Below are 15,545 nucleotides of genomic sequence, written 5' to 3'. Positions count from 1 at the left end.
TCTGCTAGTGGCACTGTAACACTTCCTAGTTGCAGAGCAACACATGCACCCCACCCTTGGTAATCTCCTTGTGTGGGAGGTGTTAATCATCCTATGGGCTCTCTTTGGTAGAGAAATCAGAGTATCACAGCTGTCAGGGGACAGAGAGGTCACTTGGTTCAGCCCCTCCATTCCACAAATGGGAGCTGAGGTCCAGCGAAGGGAAGGGACTCCCCAAAGTCACTCAGTGGGTCCCTTATGGAGCTGGAACTACATCTGAGAAAGGGATGCCCGTTTGTAACATTAGTGCATCAGCCCCTTTCTACAGAAGAGACACTTGAGGCCCAGAAAGTGAGTGCAAATCAACCAAAGACACCTAGAAAGGTAGAGGCTGAGTTGGGACTAGGTCATAATTCTTCCAACCCGCTAAACCCCAACCTGTGTTCATAATCTCCCCCACCTCTGCCCTAGCTCCACCCGTGGCCCAGCTTGAGTATGGGTTTTCTGGGTCTTTGATAGCTGGTTGAGATCTCATCTCTTTGCTGGAACATCAGTGAATTCTCTTCTCCTCCCTGGAATGCCTGGTGACAACTGGCCATTTGTTTTTTCCCAATTCCTACAGGATCATTCGGACAAAAGTACAGCAGCCTCCCAACCAGCCAGTTCCCGCTTCCAGTCACAGCATAGGTAAGAAGAACTTTTTAAAAAAAATTAAAAAATCTAATGGGCTCCAAATATTCTAAAGAACTTTTAATCATTCTTATGGACAGATAATTCTGCATAAAACACTTTGGCACACGTACTAATGCGCCTTCTTTGTCATTCTCCAAGGGCTGAACCTGGTAAATGAATTTTATAAATACTGCTAAAAGGTTTTGAATTTTACTGATTATTATGATAAATAGCTTTCACCATGAGACAGAAAATTGAAATCTAAGCCAAAAAAAAAAAAAAATCCACTAATGGGGGTCTATAGAATGTCAGATAATTAAAGTAATAAATCAAGAAAGGGATACTTATTCATAACATTTTCTGCATCATTAGTCAGTAAGTAGTTTTGAATGTGTTTTTTTCTTCTATCAAGCAGCCCTTCCACAATTCTTTGTGCACTTGCAGTCTTGAGTGAAGATGTGGCAAAACTTCCCAAACTTTCTTTCTCTCTCACTCTTGCTTCGATCTCATGAACTGTCAAGGGCTGCCGGCAGGGCTTCTGATGCTCACAAGCCAAGTCTGAGAGTGGCTCTGACTTGTAAGGGTGGGAGTCATATTTCATACTACTCAAGAGACCAGAAATTTTCCTTCCCTTCCTTTCAAAGATTGTGAGATGAGGATCACATGTGTCTGTTTAAGGTATGTTATCTCTCATTTGGGATGCAGGAAGCACCCCTGGTTAGCTGGGGAAAAAGTTAGTCTCCTATCGGAAAGTAAGTGACCATTTAGCAAGCCTGTGACAGTTCTGGTTGCCACAATCCCTGTTCATTCTGCTTAATCACATTTCAGATTGTGTAGCTTTTCCACACCTTCATCACGTCTTTAACCAAAAATTTGAACTCCCAGTGGAGATGAGGGACAGGCAGAGAGGCCTGGTTTATAGCTCCAGTTCTAGCGTGAACTCATCCAGTGAGTGGCACAAGTCCATTTGCCTCTCTGAGCCTCAGTTTCCCTTTTGTGGACTGAGGAGCACAGGCCAGGTGCTCTCTGAGGCTCCTACCAGCTTTGATCCTCCATGGTTGCCTCTTTGAATAAAGCTAAGACAGAACTCCTCCCTGCCATGAAATAATTATTTTGTTTAGTAATCTATTCAAAAGGTTGTTTGGTAAGCCCCTGCTATGCAGACATGGCCTTGGAGACTAATGCTGCAAAGAAGGCAGGACGAAATCTTCCCCCTCAAGGACTTCTCAGTCTAATGGTGGGAACGTAACAAAGAGAAGTTTGCAAAACACTGGGATCAAGCCCAAGAAGTTGGTACAGAGTTCTGTGGGAGCAAAAGAGAGCTCTGTTCAGCAGGGGTGAGGCTTCCTGGGGGGATGTTTGTGGCTGAGATTTCACCTTTGGCTATAACTATTTCAGGTCACATACACAAATCTATTGCTGTCAAGTCCATTCCAACGCACAGTAACCCCATAGCACAGAGTAGAACTGCCCAATAGGGTTGCCTAGGCTGTGAATCGTTAGGGAAGCAGACTGCCACATCTTTCTCCCACAGAACAGCTGATGGGTTCGAACCGCCAACTTTTGGTTAGCAGCCGAGCACTTAACCACTGCACCACCAGGGCTCCTTTAGGTCACATAGCAATGAAAACTTTTGTGGTTTTAATTGTTTCGGATCCTATAGCAATAAACTATAATGATATTCTTAATGCAATTAGTGTCATTAAATTATACACATGAAAAATCTTGAATTGGCAAATGTTGTGTTATAGGTACCTTTATAACAATTAAAAAAAAGCAAAAATATATATTTTTAAAATTGGTTTAGAGGCATAATTCTACTTATAGGTCAGCAGAAAGCTTTGCTTTGTCTCAGACTTTTTAATGAAAACTTTATCTTTACAGCCCCTTGTAGATTATAAACTTTTTGAAAAGTGAGAAAGCTGAAGCTTAGGGGGATTAAATAACTAGCCCAGTGTCCCAGAGCCTGTAAGTGGTGGAGCCAGAACTGGAACCTGGGTCTTTTGAACCTAGTGCCATCACAAAACACCGGAAGAAACGTTACTGCTTCTGTCAGCAACATGGTGAAGCTTGGTTATATGTGGCTTGTTGTTGTTTAAAGTATCAAGTGGCCTCTGGTCTTTCTTCCTCTGTTCTCTGCTCCTTACTTAATACAGAAAAAGTTGTGAGATTTGCATAAATCTATTTTGAGGAGCTTCTTCTGGTGAAGGAAAAGAGAAGTTAACGATTTCCGCTTCTGGGTCTCCCAAGGAAGATCTAAAATCAAACTCAACTATGAGAAGAAAGGCACTGCTCCCTCTGTCTCTAGGAACAAGGAGCTGGATCTGCTCCAAGGAAAGCGACAAACATCTCATGCCATCACGACCTTTTCTAGTAATTTCCTACACTTTACAGTCAAAGGCAGCTTCACCTGCCTCCAGCTAGTTATAGCCCAAGGAAATGTGTCTGAGATTGGTCTGTAGGTTTTAATGAACCACAAAAGAATCCCCATAGCCCAGAAATGGAAATTCAGCTGTAGAGCTGGAGAGGACCCTAATCCCTGACTGGTCTCTTCCTTGGGGTCTGGGGTCAAGAGCTGATTGATGTGAAATTTGCACAAAAGCTTTTTCCCCTGTTCTTATCCCCACAAATTATGAGACCTGGCCTCAGTCACTGTAAGTCATCAACCTCTGTCCACAATTCTGGGCAGGGGAAATCTAGACTTTAAGTCAGCATTCCTGGAGCTGAGTCCTGATGCTGCCTCTTCTTAGCTATATGACTTTGAGCAAATCACTTCACCTTGTGGGCCTCAGTTTCCTCACCCGATAATAATAGCTCTCTGGGTTGTTGCAAGCATCAAATGAAATCACTGCATTCATATGAAGCACATCGTTGTTATTAAACATTAACTAGTGAGCAGCAGATTGGTATTGGAGTCAATCGTTCAATCTCTGGATTCCAATCATCACTCTGCCCCTTATCGCCCCTTGGGCAAGTCAGCCTTCTCTAGGCCTTGATTTTCTTACCTCTCCAGTGGGATAATAATATTACCTAGCTTACAAGATTGTTCCCAGGATTAAATGAGACAAGGCTTCAATGCCTGACACAGAGTAAGTGCTCAAAAAGTGTTGGTTCTCTTCATTATCACAATTAATATTAAAAACTAAAATCCAGGTAAGCTGGAAGGAGAAAAGATACTGAGGAGCTATAAAAAGAAGGGGCAGTTTGCCTTTGGAGTTTTGTTGGCTGTGTGTATGAGTGTGTACAGGTATTTATGTCTGTGTGGATGGGTGGGTGTATCAGTTCAGGGGTGGGGAATGCCTAATGAGTTCCTCTAAATCTTTCCTAGCACCAGCTGGTACTCCCATCTTTCTCTTCTCCATCCCCTGCTTCCTGCATCCCTGGACAGCCTGGGATCTGCGACAGTGCTCTTGGGACACTGCCCTGTGTTCCCTTCTGCACTGCCAGCTGCCCGTTAAGCTGAGAACCTGGGCAAACGACCGACCGCGGGCCACTCTCCTTGCCCAGGGGTGGCTGCTGGTGCAGTAAGGGGAGTGCGCGCGGCCCACACCCGCTAGCCTTGCACTCCGTCCGCTGTTGCTTCCAGAGGGTGCACGGTCAGCGCCTTTGTCACAGGCCCTCCCGAGCGCTCCGCTCGGGCCCCACAGCCCTCCCGCCGGGCCTTGACCGCCCCTCTCCCTCTGCGCAGTGTCCACGGGCTCCGTGACGCAGGTGTCGTCGGTGAGCACGGACTCGGCCGGCTCCTCATACTCCATCAGCGGCATCCTGGGCATCTCGTCCCCCAGCGCCGACACCAACAAGCGCAAGAGAGACGAAGGTAAGAGACGCCCGTGCGGCGCCGTCGGGGACGCGCCTGATTCCCGGGCCGCTCAGGCAGGGGCAGAGGCAAAGATGCCGGCTGAGCACCGGATGAGCCTGGGTCCTCCGCAGGGGCAGACGGGCACCTGGGGCTGTGGAGTCATCTTTGCTGGTCTCCCCACATTTAGGCTTCTCCCTGGGTGGGGAGAGTCGGGCCTGGCTGAGCCCCTGGGGCATTTAAAAGGCCCTGTGTGTGTGAACAGTTAATTGCTTGGTAGCTAACGGAAAGGTTGGAGGTTCGGCTCCTCAGAAGAAAGGCTTGGTGAGCTACTTTTTAAAAATCAGCCACTGAAAACCCTATGGAGCATAGTTCTACTGTGACATATATGGGGTCACTTGAAAGCAACTGTTGTGTGTGTATGTGTGCAGATATGATGCCCAGAGCTGGGGAGCACAGAGGTGTGGGCATCATATCTGCCTCAAGGACATCAGTGTTCTTTTGGGGGGGAGCCCGGGTACGGGCCTGGCCAAGCAGCCACCTCTGGGGTCTGGCAGTGAGAGTGGCACACATGGGTGGAGGGGGCTGAGAGATCAGTTCTCTGAGGGACAGTACACACCTTCGGTTCTGATGGTGGTGGAGGGGCTGAGGAAGTTAATAACCATCTCATCTCCGCCCTTGGGCCTGGAAGGAAGGAGTGCAGGGACCTCCTGGGGAATACAAAGATGACAATCTTCCCGGATGGTTTTTCTCAATCCCTCTGTGTGGCCGGCTGGGCCTCCTGGAACCCATCACCTCAGCCTGGCCACAGCCCCCCTTTACCCGGGCCTCCTTTCCCCTGGACAAGGCTGCCAGCCCAGGCTGACATTAATGGGTTTGAGAGGAGAAACGACCCCCTGGGAGTCTGTAAAACCTTCCTCAGGAAAGGAAAAAAGCCATAGTCCAGGGTCTGAGAGCAGCGTGACAGAAATCTTGATTCAATTATTCTGTTCCTCGGCACAATTCCCTTTCCCGACTCCTTGTAAGGGATGTATGTTCTTGTGAGCACATGCCTAAGTACTTAAGATCCGTAACTAGAAAATTGAGTCGGCCCAGTGGTGGATTGGCCTGTGGTCTGCGTGTTCCAGGCAGCGCAGGAGCTGGGCCCATGGCTTCTGTGGGGAGGATTCGAGGCTTTGGGAACCTGCCTCACCTCTTTCCCTTGCTCCTGACGCTCCTGAGCAGATGTCAGAGTTGTCAACTTGGTGGATTGCTGTGCTGTATCACTGCAGGAGCTAGTGGGCCTACAATCTCGGTTGGTTTACGGAGTTGATGGTGTCATCTTTTCTCCTGTTGTCACCTGGACTGGAAGCAGATGTGCCCAAGATGGGGCCTGGCTGTATCTGATTATGGTGGGGTCCCGGTTACGTGAGACTTCTACAAAGGCTGAGGGATCCAGGCAGAGATTTTGAGAGAAAGAAAGAAAATCTAGTGTGATGTTGACCACCAAACAGACAGGTCCTGATTTAGGGGATTGTTTTACAGTGCTTATGGGGTGCTGTTTGGCCTGCACTCTCTGATCCGTGGTCACTGTTTGACCCGTTAAGCTGCTTTAAAAGGTGGAGTGGTCAGAACGTGGGTGGTGTTAGTCCTGAGTACTCAGCACTGGTCAGATTATGCCCGGAGGACATTGAGCAGTTTGGGGTATTGACCTTTAAGAGAGACAGTGACAAATTGGGACTTGTCCAGATGAGTGTATCTAGGGTGGGGAGGGATCTGGCTATCACAGCACCTGGGAGCCGCTGAAGATTCTAGGGATGTCAACACAAAGAAGAATTAGCAGGACAGGTTTGTTGCCTGCACGTATTTGGAGGGCTGACATGGAGGGAGAGAGGAATAAGACTTGATGTGTGGCCTCAAAGAACAGCTTGTAGCAAAGGCAGAGGAGATTTACACTCAGTGTGCAAATATGAGCTCGGTCTAGGGGTAAAAGGGGCTGCCTCAAGAGGTAGTGAGTGCCCCATCATTAGGGATATGCAAGCAGAGCCTACCTGGCCACTTGGGGCTGCTGTACAAGAGTATCAAGAATCAGATGTAGGATTGGATGTTCTTTGAGGTCCTTCCAGCTCTAAAATTTATCATAGGGTTCTGACCCCCAGTGTCTGACCTGTGGGCTCAAGGAGAATGATTTGTTGGCCCTGGGAGTATACAGGATTGGGAAGAGTAGGGGGCCCAAGCAGCCAGAATGTCTCCTCTTCTCACCCAATCCTCTCCCTTGCATCACCCAGAGTGTATGTGGCTGAGCAGAGGGGAGGGCAGAAGTGCCCTTGCTCACATCGGTGAAGTCTAGGGGGTGAGGGGAGGGGTATGACACAGCACCCCCTACTGCCCTTTCCCAAAACTCGTTGCCATAGGATTCCTAGGCTGTAATCTTTACAGAAGCTGACTGCTGTATCTTTCTTCCACGGAGCAGCTCTTGGGTTAGCAGCTGAGTGCTTAACCACTGCACAACCTGGGCTCCTTTGCTCTTTCTCTGTCTCTCTTTTTATTGCCCCAGATCCCTGCATTGCCTCAGTGGTGAGGTAAGGAGGCAGAGATTGCCACTCCCATTTTAAAGAGGAGAAAACTGAGGCCCCAGGGAGTTCCGTGACATTGGCAATGCTGCACAGCTTGTGTGGACTGGGGACTTGGGAAGAGCTGGAGAGCCCCAAGGCCCCTCAGTTTCCTGGCTTTGGCCTGCTGCCCCTCAGCCCCTCTAGAGAGGCCCTTGGAGGTAGAGAAGCCTGGGTCTAGGTGGAGCCTGGGGAGGGCGTGTGGAAGGATTTCAAGCAGAAGGCGCAGCAGGCCAGATGCTACTGAGAGTGTAGTGAGGTGAGACTGGAGGTCAGGGGTTTGAGGAGAGCAGAGAAAGTAAGAACCAGCCACTGGGATCAGGCCAGGGAAACACAGGAGAATTGCTGTGCTACACACTGGAGGGCCGTCTTATCGAGGCTGCAGACATTGGATTTGTGAGGGGCTGGCCTACAGGAGTGGACCATTTTTCTCAGAGCCCTCAGCCTGAGAGAAGGAAGGGATAAAGCAGATAGTAGGATGTGCACAGGGCAGGGATTCTGCAGGTGGGAGTAGCGGATGGGGCAAAAGAGATATTGGAGGGCCGAGAGGAAGATGGCTGAGGATCCTCAGCCCTGTTTCTGAGATGAGATGACTGAGGTTCTGCAGAGTGGAACGCTTGCTCAGCTCTCTGGTTTGCAGTCATTTCCAGCTTGGACTTGGGCATTTCCTGGTGCCATTCCCCAGCCTGGGCCTCAGGAAGGGAGTGGACAGTGATAGAAGGCCTGTCTGCTAGAGCTCACAGGCTGGCAGCAAGGTTGGCAAGCCCAACATCCCTCCAATGGGCAGTGTGTGAGGTGATGCTGTAATGGGGGGTTGGCACTAAGAGGGGAAGAGCAGGGCAGGGAGAGGCTGATTTTGACCAAAAGGATCTCAAAGGCTCCTCATAGGAAGTGACATTCAAGGGCTGGGCAGACGAAGGAGAGGATATTCAAAGGAAAGAGATTTATGTCAAGGCTGGGACTCCAGTGAGCACGTACAGAGAGGGCTTGGGACACAGAGAGCTCCAGTACAGCTGGAGTGAGAGAGGGAGAGAAGTGGAAAGAGAGTCAGACTGAGTGGCTTGGCCATTTCAGTCTCTGAGCTTTTAGTCTGGAAGTGATGGGGAGGTGATTTTGAGCTGTGTGTCTTTGAGGCTCAATAGACGTGCACTGTAAGCGCAGATATGGAAGAGATTAGCCCAGTGCTGTCCAATAGGAATATAGTGTGAGCCACATACAGAATTTCAAATCTTCTAGTAGCCTCATTGGAGCCCTGGTGGCACAGTGGTTAACAACTCGGCTGCTAAACAAAAGGTCGGCATTTCGAATCCTCCAGCTGCTTTTTGGAAACCCTATGGGGGCAGTTCTACTCTGTCCTATAAGATCCCTATGACTTGGAATCAACTTGACAGCAATGAGTAGTAGCCTCATTAAAAAAAAAAAATGAAAAGAAACAGGAAGAATTAATGTTAATAATATATTTTATTTACCCAATATGTCCCAAATATTATTATTTCAATCATCAATAGAAAAAAAATTGATGTTGTATTTTCCTTTCTTTTTTGTGTTAAGTCTTTGAAATCTTGTACGTATTTTACACTATGACACATCTTAATTTGGATGCTAAATTTTGACAGTTAAAATTAAATGTTGACCTACCAAAGAAATAAAGTTGTGCTTAGTGGAAAAATATTTTACACTGCTTTGGTTTTTAAATTTAAATTTAAGTTTATTAAAATCAGACTGCATAAAAAATTTAGCTCCTCAGTTGCACAAGTCACGTTTCAAGTGCTCCATGGCCCCACGTGGCTAGTGGCTACTGTATTGGACAACATGGCTGTAGTGCAAGTGCTTGGCATATAGTAAGTGCTCAGTAGATGGTCTTTGATGGACTGGACCAGTTACATGTTTCTGGAAGGTTCACCATTAGTGACGAAGGGGGATGGAGGGTCTCTAGTCTCCTCAAGTAGGGGTGCTCCTGTTTGATATTTTGAGCTTCCACAGAAAGCTCTGTTTAAGTCAAGACTTCTGTGGTAAAAACAAATAAAAAGTTAGAACACTGTTTCATATCAGTGGTCCCCAAGGGCACTTTCAGTCTAGAAATTCTGGGATCTTCCTCACGGTGCTTGCCTCCAAGACCAGACTCAGGGGCATGGTCACTATCTCCAAATGTCAGTTGAACTGTTCTGTGACTGAGGCAGCAGATCAAGTCCAGGTAGCCTCTGAGGACAGAGCCAGGGCTGGTTAAAGGAACCCTTAGGGAGGCAGATTATGGCTCAGTGCAAGGAAGGGCTTTTTGATAACAGCGAGGTTGGGAAAGGCAGTGAGTACCCTGTCACTGGAGGTATGAGGAGCGGCTGTACAAATGAGGAGCAGAGGAGTTAAAGAAGGTATTCTGGGCTGGACTCAGTGACTTTTGAGGCCTTTTCAAGTCTGGATGCAAGTGCTCTCTGACTGCCCCGTGTCTGAAAGTTGGTTCTACCCACTTGCTTTTCCCTCATGCTGCCCGACTCCAAGTCTGCCATTTAGGTGGGTCCTGCTGGGCAGGGGCTACATCTCATCAGTTTCTATCCCCAGCCTAGTCACTTGGCACAGAGATGCACAAGAGGCTTGTGGGATGGCTCCGAGAGTCAGGCTAGGAGGTTGTTTAGTTGTGGGATGCAGCCTCGTCTCTTGGTTGGTCCAACCCGAGAGTTTTGATGGAGAAAGCTGTGGCTTGGGCCTCAGGAATCCTGCTGGGTGGGAGGAACAGAGCCCGAGGCAGCACATCCCTCTCTGGAAGGCACAGAGGAGGTGATGGAGGGCTGGACTTGGCAGAGCAGGCAGGGCTGTGAATAGCGGCCATGGGTGAAAGGCCAGCCCCAGACCCTCTGTTCCTTCCTGGGCCTTTGATCTCTGGTGGAGCCTCCTTCTGCCTGTCTCCAAGGGCCCCCTTTCAGGCCCCCTCAGCCTCCTCCTCCCCTTATCCCCCCAGAGTTTGAAAGGCCGTGAAAACACAGAGGTCAGCCGAGTGCGAATCCCTTTCACTAGCTCAGAGAGCTGCTCAGTCCAGCACCAGTGTGGACTGTGGGGGCCAGAAGCTTCTTTCCGGGCAGTGGGGGTTCATTGCAGGTGGAATTTCCTGCCTTCTGGGCCTTGGATTGCCCTCTGCCTGAGAAGGACACAGGTGACCCGTCATTTTCAAAAGATACCAAGCCCAATAAGACTCTTACGGGGAGGTTTGGGGGGCACTCGGCCTGGGGTTCCTGTTGTGCCTGGGTTTATCCCTCTTTCTGGGGGTGCCCGCCTCCTTTCTGTCTCTCTCTCTGTATGTTTATTTGTGGGTACATCTATCTCATCCTGTGCCCTCCGGCTCTGTTTACGTCCCTGCTTCTGTGTCTTGGTCTAGTTCTCACTTTCTTTTTCTCATGTTCACTCTTCTCTCTCTATCACACACACATTCACTTTTCTCTCTCTTTCTTGCATTTGTTTGTGTTCTCTCTCTCCCTCACCATCTCCTTTCTCTCCCCTCTCCCTCTCTCTTTCAGCCTGAAAGTCCCAGCTCAGCCCTGCGCAATAGACCTTCATGGAACATCACAGAGAGGGAAGGGGTTTCAGAGTCCCACAGGCTACACAGGGCCCCACGGACCCTCTGACAATGGGCAGCCCTGGTCTTTTTTTTTCCTAGTTTCCTTTCTTTTCCTGGACACTCAGACCTTGTCTACTACTCCAAGCCCAGGCTTGGGGCTGAAAGCTGGGGCAAAAAGCATGGTGACCAACCCCACCCCCCCCCCCGATTTCCCAGAAGGAAACAGGATGTGTGGAAAAGCAGAGACCCCTCCTTCTGTCTCAGGATTCCTGAGTCAGGGGTTTCCAGCAGCCCTTGTGGCACCAAGACTCCATAGATCTCTGACTCCTGGGGAGCCCAAAATAAGGTAGTCAAGGTTGAGGCAAGGACACAGACTCACAGGCCAGGGACAGGCTGAGTTTGAGGACTTCCTGTGGTAACATCTTTGGCGAGTACTTAATTTCTCTGAGCCTCCATTTTGTCATCTGGAAAATACTGGTGACACAAGCCTTGCTGTGTGAGGATAAAATGAAGCTATGCCCATGAAGGGTTAAGCCCCTGGGGCTGGTCATAGTAAATGCTGAATAAATGGTCACTGAGAGAGTCTGGTGCTTGATGGTGTGAGGTTCGTAGGTGGTGAGACTCTGGGGGACAGTCACAGGATGAAAACAAGCAGGCTTCAGCCACAGTTCTATTTGGCAGCTGAAACTAGCTCATCTGGCCACCGCTGACTTCCTGTTTGTTAACAGTCGCCTACTATGGGGCACGGAGTAACTGGAAACCAGGAGAGCCCACGGACATCAAGACTGAACAACAGTGCCCCCAGGTGTCGGCTGCAAAAGCAAGGGCCACTCACTTTCCTTTTCTTTTCCTTCTGGATCAAGTCTCCCAGCCCCCTTCACGGAGGAATAAAAGGGTCAAGCCTCAGTCTTCCACTAAAGAGAGGAGCTGGGTGCACAGAGTGGTGGGTGTGGGGCAGAAGGTAGGACACCTGGGCATGGGAGGGTTGGACATCCAAGGGGATGGGGTCATGTGCTTGGACCTCAAGACTGCTGTCGGAGCTGGAAGGGCCTTGGAGAGCACCTAGGACATCTTAACCCCAGTCATTATTCAGATGGTGAAACTGAGGCTCGGAGAAGGGGAGGAATCTGACCAGGTCACACAGTAAAAACCCAGAGAACCCAGAGAGAGAAAATTGACTCCTTAGGACACACTTGGTGTCCTATGGCCTTTTTCTTAAAAAAAATACTTTATTGTGTTTTTGGTGAAAGTTTATATAGTAAATTAAGCTCCCATTTGACAATCTTTTTTTTTTTTTATGTGAGTTGTTCAGTGATATGAATTACATTTTTTTACAATGTGCCAACATTCTCTTTAATTGTGCTCTGGCTATTCTGTTCCCAGTACACTAGTTTCCCTGCCCTTTGTCTTCTCATCTTTGGTTTAGAGTTAATGTTGACGTTTTGGTTTCATACAGATAGTTTTTTCTCCTACTGCTTTTTGATATGACAAATCTCAATTTCTTTTTTCTCTTCCTTTTTCCCACTCTCCTAGGTCCATCTGCTAAAAGTCACCAGCAATGCAGACCCTATCATCCTATTACCCTGTGGGGTGGCTGACCCACTAGCCCCCAGGGCTTTCCTCAGCCCTTGACAATGAGCCCTGGCCTCCTGTCCCCTTCCTCCCCATCCCTTCTGTGCTTCCAGCTCTCGCTATGACCCATGCAGAGCCGTCCACCTAAAATGCTGTCCTCGAGCCTGGTCTGTTGACCTGACCTGGTTTCCCAGAGCCAGTCTACTTCCCAGGGGGGTTTTCAGTGTTGGACCACTGGTCTTTCACAGCCAACTGAGGACTGAGGTTTGATCAGGGGCCAGCTTGGAGCTTTGGAGACCAGGTAGGCTCTGCAGAGAGGGAACCTTCCCCTCTTCGTCAGTGGCCTTGGGGGCAGGAAGGAGGTAACCACCATTTTGTCTTGGTCTCTGCTGGGGCTTCACCAGGGAAGGCCTTCTCCGTGTCCCTCCTTGAGGTGCTCCCTGGATCTCCCCTCAGACTGGCCACGAAGGGGTGGTCCTCCCCCAAGTTTTCTTTTTGTCAGGGCAGGCCCAGAACCAAGGTTCTTGCCAGGAAAGCATCAGTTAGAGCCCAGGTGACAATTGCCAGCCTGGCACCCATGTTTTATTTGGATTGTCCTATATTGAAAATGGTTTTGGATTAGTTACCAATGTTTAAAAATCAGGAGATTTCACACATGGATGTCTGACTTATCTTGGAAAAAAAATCGGGAGACCTAGCAACACTAGGTGGGCTTTCCTACATGGCAACCATTGTCTGCGGCTCCTGGGCTGTAGTCTTCAGCCCGTACCCCACTGAACTTGCTCACACCACTTGTGCTCTGTTTTTCTTTACCTGAAGGTCTTTGAGCTTCTGGAGTCCTAATATGGATGCTAAAGAAACAAGTTTAGTTCAGGCCAGTCTGTGGAAGCTGCAGTGTGTGGGCCTCTGTGTGTGTGTGTGTGTATGTACGGGCTGTGTGTTTGTGAATGTATGTGGTGTGTGTGTGCGTATCTGCATATGTGTGGGTGTGCGTGTGTATGTGGGATGTGTGGTCAAGGAAGTGGGCTGTCAGGCTCACAGGACAGAGGTGGGTAGGAAGGGGTGGGACAGGGGAGGCAGATACCTAGGGCAGGGCCAAGGAGCATACCCTTTGGCAGCTTAGAAGGCTGAGGTCATTTACTCCACAACCTCCAGGTAGGATGGTTGGTCCATGGACAGAGGGTGCAGGCTTTGTCCATGGGCATGCAGGGAGTAGTTAGTGCAAAGGCAGACCTAGGTTTCTACTTCTAGTTTGGCTGGCCTTCTCTGTTCCTCTGATTTTGCAGCCTTGGATACCTCAGCCAAGTCCCAGACAGGCAATTGTCAAGGCCTCCTTGGCAAACCATGGGACCTAGGCCAGGTGGTCAATTGGAGGAGTCCCTTGGGCCTTTCCCTAGTGCCCAGGGTCTGTCCCTTGGGTGGGGGTCAGGTTTCGGTTCCTCCTGGCCCCCGGGTCCCTGAGTTTCACTTTGATTCAGTGACTGCGAGCCTGTGTGAGAGCCGATGCCACTGAACCCCCACCCCTGCCTGTATGAACACCTGCTTGGCCCAAGCCCCCTCCCTGCCATCCCTTTACCCATGGGGCTGTGTGCTGATGTTCCCACGATCCTTGCGGGGGTGTGGGAGAGGGCAGGATGGCACAATGTAAGGATCTCAGTTCAGAGAGTCAGTTAGATTGGGGTTTATACCCTAGTTCTGGGGTCAACCAGAAGAAGAGTGGTGGGGTCAGCTGAGGGGACAGCAGAAGGGGTAAAGAGTCTCATCCTCTGTGGGAAGCCTCCCTGCCAGGGAAGGCTGGAACTCAGAGGTGGTATGGACTTGGCTATCTTCCCTACCTGACATGCCCTACTACCCTGTGGGGCAGAGAATCCCACAGGCCTTTCTCTCTGGCTTTAGAATATGGTTAAATCCTTGGCTGCAGCATCTGTGGTTCAGGGACTTCACAGGGCCCCAAACTTCTTTTGGCCATGGGGCAGAGGCAGGAGTCCTGGGAGGAAGGAGCCAGGAGCTCTGGGTTCCAGTTCTGACTCTGTGGTTGACTTACTGTTAACTTTGGAGCAATCTCTTCCTCTGGGCTCAGTTTCTCCATTTGCAATATGTTGCTGTTATTGCTAGGTGCTGTTGAGTTGATTTTGACTCATAATGACCACATGTGACAGAGTAGAACTGCCCCATAGAGTTTTCTAGGCTGCAATCTTTACGGGAGCAGATTGCCAGGTCTTTCTCCCATGGAGCTGGTGAATGGGTCAGTTAGCATCCAAGTGCTTAACTGTTGTACCATCTTGGTATTATTATGAAAATAATTTTGACCTTACAGGTCCCCTAAAAGGATCTAGGGGATCCCCTGGCCACACTTCGAGAATCCCTGCTTTAGGCTGCTGCAAACTCTGATCTTGCTTGCTTATCACTCATACAGATAGGGAGATCAATTAAGTGGTTTTGATTAAATGAACGGTAGTATCAGTTTCTCCCCTTCTTTGCACCTGAAGGCAACTGGGAGCCATAGAAGTTCTCTGAGCTGGGGAGGGAGTGACACACAGGACTTTGGAAATCCTCTAGTAGAATGTTCTGAGGCAATTTGAGAATTGAGAAAGGGGGAAGGATAAAAGGCACTAGAGAGGATATGTATGAGAAAGAGATTGCCTGGAGTGAAGCTAACTGAGCCATGAGAGGAAACAGAGAGAAGGTAGAGATAGCCCCTTGAGGAACTAGAAAGGAGGAGGTCAGGAAGTGAAGGGGGTCAGACACTTCCCAGCACCAGCCACCAGGTGGCACCATTGACCCAGGACAGCTTAGTTGCCATCCAAGGTTAGGGATCAGAGGGGTAACAGGGCAGTGTGTGCTGGCTGTGAGCTTGGTGTGCTTGTAACTGGGCTGGGGGTGGCAGTTCCCAGGTAGACTGACCATTTGGCTGAGTCTCGCTTCTCTTTCAAAATTCAGTCAAGAGGAGGGAGAGGCTGGACAACCACTATTAGGGGTCAGTCTGGCCCTTCCTCACTTTCATGGCAAAGATGTTTCGATACAAACATTCGTGGGAGTTGAGCCCTTGGTTCTAGTCTAAGTCTTTACTTGCTATGTGACCTTGAGTAAGTCATTTTTTCTGAGCATCCTTTTCCTCATGTTAAAATGCAAAGATTTGGCCAGATGATTTTTACGGGTCTTTTGGGTGCTGCTTTTCTGTGGTGTGCCAGAGAGAACACTGGAGTTGGAGTTAAAGTCTGGATCTTTCTGTCAGCTGTGTGACCTTGGGCAGGTCACTTCCCCTTTCTGAGGATAACAGTAACATCTCCCTCATAGGCTTACATGAGCTAGCAGACTGGAGGATGCTTTGAAATCTTTTTTGGTGCTGTAGAAGAGTGAGGGGCTGCTATTTATTATTTAACCTGGA

At 49.2% G+C, this 15,545-nt stretch overlaps 1 protein-coding gene across 5 annotated transcripts in view; it reads left to right on the top strand.

Moving 5' to 3' along the window:
- Positions 1-15,545, top strand: part of PAX5 (paired box 5) — a 200,608-nt gene that overhangs the window by 26,390 nt on the left and 158,673 nt on the right. For all 5 annotated transcript variants that reach the window (XM_049895840.1, XM_049895841.1, XM_049895838.1 and 2 more), the window contains exons 4-5: positions 602-666; positions 4,340-4,468. In XM_049895840.1, coding sequence (XP_049751797.1) covers positions 602-666; positions 4,340-4,468 — 194 coding nt within the window. The remainder of the gene's footprint in view (positions 1-601; positions 667-4,339; positions 4,469-15,545) is intronic.

Source organism: Elephas maximus, chromosome 9, assembly GCF_024166365.1.
Source record: "Elephas maximus indicus isolate mEleMax1 chromosome 9, mEleMax1 primary haplotype, whole genome shotgun sequence".
Taxonomy (NCBI): domain Eukaryota; kingdom Metazoa; phylum Chordata; class Mammalia; order Proboscidea; family Elephantidae; genus Elephas; species Elephas maximus.
This window is presented reverse-complemented; position numbering and strand designations above follow the sequence as displayed.